The 6,940-nt window shown below is 41.3% G+C and overlaps 1 protein-coding gene across 1 annotated transcript in view; it reads right to left on the minus strand.

The window, feature by feature from the left end:
* DAW1 (dynein assembly factor with WD repeats 1) overlaps positions 1 to 5,934 on the minus strand; it is a 39,647-nt gene extending 33,713 nt beyond the window's left edge. The window contains exon 1 of the mRNA XM_069466406.1: positions 5,837 to 5,934. Within this exon, the coding sequence (XP_069322507.1) occupies positions 5,837 to 5,918 (82 nt within the window). The 5' untranslated portion in view covers positions 5,919 to 5,934. The remainder of the gene's footprint in view (positions 1 to 5,836) is intronic.
* Positions 5,935 to 6,940: the final 1,006 nt, after the last annotated feature.

Below are 6,940 nucleotides of genomic sequence, written 5' to 3' on the forward strand. Positions count from 1 at the left end.
TGTCAATATTTCACTACATTAATAATTTTTACTGCTTCATCAAGGACATTCTTCAGTGAAACTGGGTTATTGGGGTTTTTTTTCCTACTATGAGTGTGTATTAGTGAAGAATATAATGACCACTATTAGAGTTTGTATCACTGCCTTGATCTGTAGTAAGGCACCCGCAGTTTCACCTTCCATTGCTTTTGCACCATTAGTGACAATGTCAATACAGTGAAAAAAGCGAATAACATCATATTATTATGAAACTAGGTTTGACCTTGAGACCCTGCTGAAAGTGTTTGAGGGTTCCCAGGGATCCCCTACACTTTGAGAACCATTGATTGAAAACCACTGATTGAGAATCAATAAACACATCAAAACAAAAGGTTCCCAACTTTATTAATAATAAAAAATACAAATTAAAATAGACATAATTTTTTATCCATCAGATTAGCAAAGATTACAAAGACTGGTAATACTCAACATTAGCAACCTTGAAGAATCAGGCATTTTCATGCTACTTGGTTCTGTTCAAGAGATTGTCTCAGTTACGACAACCTTTGTCTTTTATTGTGTGCAGTCTAGTTCTTTGACTGAGAGAAGGAACTAAATAAACATCAATTAAACTGGCTAATATTCTGGCCACTGTAAAGGTTTCTACTGATTGATTATGATCTAAGTAAAGAATACTAACATCATTTGACGTAAACCCTTTTAATATGGGCCACCCCCCTTTCAAGGGGCCATCACATCTTCAGGGGAATAAGGATGATCTTAGATATTCTTGTATTTTTCATGATTTGGCTCTGGGTAAATATTTTATAGCCAAAAATGTAAGAGAAAAATAAGAAAATGGAGAAGAATGATAACGATCAACATTATTAGAATATAAACACTTGAAGATGAAAATTCCTTATGAGGTTATTTGAAAACTCAAATGAGATGCCTACTTTAAAATACACAAAGTTTATATCAATGTGAACTATCGTTATCATCATTATCATCAAGAATTGTTTCTTTCCTGATCTGTAATTTTAGTTTTTTTGCATTATATATAGGAGTACTCGATATGCACTATTTATTATTGAGGAAATAAATATTTGAGTAAATAAATTATGGAAACAATTAATAAGCAATATAATAGTAATCTATAACTTAGAGAAAGGTTGAAAAGAATTAGCACTTGACAGCCTACACAGCATAATCTAATATCCTAAGAAAATGCATGTTTTAAATTTTAGCAAACAAATTAACAAAAGTCTGCTTTCTCTATTCACTACTATCTTATTTCTAATAAAATCTTTAAAATATTCACAGTTTTTGAGCCAACTACTAAAAACTAGTTGGGACGCTGTACAAATGGATCTAGAAAATAAAGTGCACAATCTGAAATATGCACATTTGACTGCTTTACTATGACCAAACATCAAGGCAAAATGATTACTGAGCTCCAATAAGAGCAAAAGGCTGTGACAAAGCTGTGAAGAATAAAAACAGAAAATAGATAAAGATGCTGCCAGAAATATATGTTTTTCTTCAGTGATTGTTTCCCATAGTATTCTTTTTCTTAGAGACAAGGTCTCACTGTTATCCAGGCTGGAGTACATTAGGGCAGCCTCGAACTCTTGGGCTCAAGGGATCCTCCTGCCTCAGCCTCCCAAACAGCTGGGGCTACAGGCGTGTGCCAACACACCCAAATAATTTTTTATTATTTTTTGTAGAGACAAAGTCTGGCTATGTTGCCCAGGCTGGTCTCTAATTCCTGACCTCAAGCAATCCTGCACCTCAGTCTCCCAAAGCAGTGGGATTACAGGCTGAGCCACCATGTCCAGCCTCCCGTAGTATCTTAACAGTCTTGATCTTCTATTACACAAAAACTATAATTCTTACATAAGAAGCCTGACTCCCAAAATTCTTCAATATATAAGAAGGGTATGCTTCAAATGATATTAGTGTTCTTTCTTAGGTCATAATCAATAGAAATCTTTAAATTGCTCAGAATATTAACCAGTTTGATTGATGTTTATTTAGTTTCTTCTGGTCAAAGAACTAGGGGCAGCAGACAATAAATAAAAGACAAAGGTTGCCCTGAGTCAGCTGAAAAGCACATAGTCAACATTTACTCTTCACAAAGCATAGAGCTTCTGAATTAGTGAACGTGACCAAGATAAAGAGAGAATGTCCCATGTTTAGTTAGCCATGTTACTGCTATGTACATTTAGACCTCAGGAATTTAGGTAGGGAGAGGGATAATTCAGTGGGTGCCAACAAGATAATGCTCCTGACCTATACATTGTTCCAAAGAAAACAGGAGGGCTGAAACTGGAGGATTAGGAAGCAAAACAAAACTGCTCTACATGCAGAAGGGATAAAGGTAGCATGGCAATGATTCAGTGGTGAGCAATTTTTTCCTATTTGATAATGTTATTGAAACACCCACCAACTATTCATAGTATTTTGGAAGCTTGCATATAATATGGTCCACCAAAGATTGGAATTCAGAAATTAAATGTCTAAGCATGCTAAGTAATGTAACCTCATTAGAGTCTAATACCTTACTTGAATCAAGAGTGTTATTAGAACCCTAGACTTTTAAAGCTGGAGTGAACATCAAAGGTCCCTTATCTGACCCTTTCACATTTCAGGAAGAGTTCAAGATATTCTTCTCAGCACATGCCATGTCATTAAGCTCATTTATTCAATAAACATATAAACAAATGTATGAGTACCTATTTTATACACCAGACTCTGTCTAGATGCTAGAGATACAGTAGTAAACAAAACTGACAAAGTCCCTACCCTCACAGAGTTTTTTCTTTCCAGTGGGGAAGACTAAGCAAGATAAATGAGTAAAATTATACTCTGTTGGATTGAGATAGGGCTGAGGAGAAATGACAGATCAGGGAAGGGGACTGTGAAATACCGTGGGAAGAAGATGGAAGTTCTAGAAAAGAAGGTCACCTACGGTTTCACTTTACACACTTTTGAGGAAAGAGTTTTTTAAAATGTAGAGGCACGAGCTCTGCAAATGTCCAGGGGATTATTCCAGACAGAAAAAACAGCAACCACAGAGACCCTGAGTGGGCACACACACTGCCAGGTCCAAGGAACACCAGGAAGAGTAATGTCGCTGGCAGGGGAATTGCAAAGTGGTGAGATCAGAGAAGCAAAGCAAGGGGCAGATCCTGCAGGGCCTTGGGGATCACGGCCCCTTTACTTTAAGTGAGATGAAAAGCCATTGCTCGAGCAGAGAGTGACATGGTCAGGTTTACGTTCTAGCAGAGTCAACCCACTGCTGTACAGACTGAAGTAGGAAACGGATGGAAGGAAGCTTTAGCCCTGAAGAGAACAGTAGTGTTCAACTGGGGAGAAGTTGTTGAATTCAGCATATATTCTGAAGGTAGGGATGACAAGGTTTGTTATTGTACCAGATATGATGCGTGAAAGAGAAGAGACAAGGATGAGTCCAAAATTTTGGCGTGAGCAACTAGAGAAACAGAACTGCAATCTACTGAGATGGGGAAGACCACTGGAGACCCCCATATGAGATGCACACAAGGCAAGGACTGTGGCTTGGCCTGTTGATTTAGCAACACGGAGGTCATTGGGGATCTTGAAGAGGGCAGTTTCCATGAGCAGTGAGGATAAGAACAAGATAGAAACGAGTTCAAGGCAGAAGGAAGGAGAGAAATTGAAGAAAACATTCTTTCAAGGAGGTTTATTTACTCTGAAGTCAAGGAATCAAATGAGATAGCAGCAGGATCTTACGATCCTCGAGCCCACATTCTGAACCTACGCTCCACAGCAAAGAGATGAGGACAAAACCTTCATTTTATCTGTCTATTTATGGGACCCAGCCCTGGCCTATGGGCAAGTATAGCCAAAAGAAAACTGTGGAATGCTGGAAGGGGATAGGCTATTAGTCTCAATTTAAAATGTTCCATATAATAGATAACTATATATAATTTAAATTTCATAGATACTTTCATATCTATGGCCTTTTCATGTTATTTTAACTGGAATTCTACAAAGGAGACAACAAATGCCTTTTTGACAAATGTTAACTTCACACTGGAGAAAGTTGCTGCCCAGGCCCACTCTTGCAGGGAGGCAGAAGCAGCACCCCTTGAGATTTTAAATACGTATTCACAACAATTTCCATGCCTGGACTGACCTCTTTCATCATACGCATCCATTTATTCACACACTCACTCAACACACATTCCTCCTGTGTCCCAGGATCTCCTACAGAAGCTGAGGATACTGCAGTGAACAAAAGAGACAAGGTATTAGTTTATATTCTATGAGAAAGAGGCAGACATTTGAAACATAATAAATAGAGTTTCAGATGACAACTGAAAAACATAAAAAACTAAATGGCATAGAGTGAAATCAGTGTGGGCTACTTTGAGTGGGTGGGAAAGGAAGGTCTCCCTGGGTGGTTGACACTGACTGAAAATGAATGAAGAAAAGGATTCAGCTATTCCTAGGTCTAGGGAAAGCTGTGTCCAGAATGGAACACTGAGTGAAAGCACCTCTCTTCAGTCTTGGAAATCAGCTAAAGAAGTCTGAAGTACAGCGAGGGTAGAAGAGTAAGGTTCTAGAAGTCATCAGTGCAGGCTGAGTCAGATTCTGCAGAATGGGAATTTTATTCTAAGAGTGATGGGAAACTGACTGAGAGCTTAAATGCAGATCCCACTGCCTGCTGGTGGCAGACGGATTGTAGGAGATGAGGGGCGAAAACCAGGAATCCAGTTGGCAACTCACTTAAGTAGCCCAGCAAGAGGACACGGATGCCAGAGTGGGTTGGACTAGGTTGGTAGCTGGCAGGGATGTTAGACCAAGAAACCTGTGCTATGGAATGAAGGATAATCTGATGGATTCACAGAATATTCTGGAAGAAGAGCTGACAATTCGTCAATGGGATGGGTGAGGGAGTACAGAGAGGGGCCGTGAGTGATGACAAGAGAGAACCAAAGATGACCGCCAAGGTTTCTGCCAAAAACCTGGACGTGTGATGCCATCTACCGACAGGGCCCAGCGGGAGGAAGCAGCAGGATTAGGATGGGACTGGAGAAAAGGAATCGTGAGGACTCTGTTGGACACCTCGGTGGAGGCGTTGACTAAGCAGTTGGATGTGTTGCCTGGATGAGACAGTGGACCCTAAATTCTCTAAGTCCCACCCTTCATAAACCTATCCTAAACCAAACTGGCCCAAAATTTCTTACCCTCCTTTGAAATCTTTATGACACGTCTTAACCGCAGTTTTCTTTGGGCACATGTATTTAGTCATATGCTGCTTTGTGGTAAATTTTGCAGGCTTTTTGTTTTTTATTTTTAATATGAGTTCTGAATTAGAAGCCTAGTTCTACTCCCCTTTCTGGTCCTACCAAGACGGGTGATCAGTGAAATTCACCTATTCTCTAAAGGTGATCACAACCTCACCTATAAAACTAGAAAACTAGGCAAGGATATCCTACTCTAAAACTGTAGCATTTTGTGGGTTTATTTCGTAATTACTTAACTCAATGGAATCAAGGACTAAGAACCTAGAGTCCCACAGCACGGAGCACAAGCGTGTGCGCAGTAGGCAATCAAATGACGATTGATTGACATGCACAGACTAGTTTAATGATGTCCTAAAAGAGTTATTTAAAGTTTTGAGGAATAGAGTCCAGCATCAGAAGGAGTGAGGGGCCCAAGTTGGGAAGTGCGCGACCTCGCGTCCCACCCGGGTCACCCACTCCGGGATCCTGCCGACCCCCCGGGTTCCCGGCACCCTTCCCCGCCCAGACCCTCCCAGTCTGGGGTCCGGGGCTCCGCGTCGGTGCAAAGAGGGCCCGTCACTTACCCGGAGGGTAATACCGGAGCAAGAGGCTTTTGAGCTTCATTTTGTCGCTCTCGGATCCGCGGCCGATGGGCTTCGTAGCCATGGAAACAGCCAAACAGGCGCGGGACGCGGGCGCGCATGCGCAGAAGCCTCAGTGCGGAGCCGGGAGCTGGGAGCCGGGACAGCCAAGGGCTGCCTGGCGCTGAGCCGGGCGAGTGTTGTCACGGCTCCTGGAGTGGCCTGGGCTAGGGCACCTAGCGTCCTGACTAAGGGCGACTTCAGAGGAACTAGGCATGGCAGGGGACCGTAGGCCTAGGAAACAGCCCGGGCTTGAGCACGCTGGATTTCCAATAAAGAGGGGTGGGAGAAAAATCTCGCTCCTGGTTACTATTTCAGGGCCCCAACTCCTGCCCTATCCCTGTCCCCGCAAAAGAAAAATGACCTCAACGTATTATCCTACATTTCCTGACCGACATACATTGCACTGGACGGTTTATATACCTAAACTCATATAATCCTAACAAGGTATGAGTTATGCACCACTTATTACTATCCCCATCTAAAGGATGAGATAAATGAGAATTAGAGAAAGTGAAGGGCTACCCAATGAGTGATGGGGGCAGGATGGGAAGGCAGGTGTGTCAGAAGCCTACAGCAAAAAGCCTACACCTGTCCTCTCAACCTGAATTTGAGGCTTTGGAGGCCTTCATGTGGCCTGTTCTGTTTTTTGCCAGCATCTGTGCTTCTCCTGCCAAATTTCCATCAGGAGACCTGCAGAGAGGAAGAGTCAGCTAGCCAGCCTGTCAATTTCCTTTAAGGACTTTGGCCTAAACGTAAATTTCCCAAACTTAATGATTCCCCTGCTATCTTCACAACTATGGGCCATATCTTCTTACCACTTCCATAGCTCCCTACCTAAGAGTTTTCTTTAAGTTCTTAAAATTTCTCTAAATGGACTCATTTATTTTACTTCACTTTTTAAAATGTAATTTAAAAGAAAAATTTTGTTACTACCATTAATGAAAATTTTACATAACGTTCAATAAAGAGCCAGTAACTATAAAAATATATGTAATTTTTTTAAAAGGTATTGAAGTACTGTATACTATTGCCTGCCAAAGACCC

Source organism: Eulemur rufifrons, chromosome 1 (assembly GCF_041146395.1).
Source record: "Eulemur rufifrons isolate Redbay chromosome 1, OSU_ERuf_1, whole genome shotgun sequence".
Lineage (NCBI taxonomy): Eukaryota > Metazoa > Chordata > Mammalia > Primates > Lemuridae > Eulemur > Eulemur rufifrons.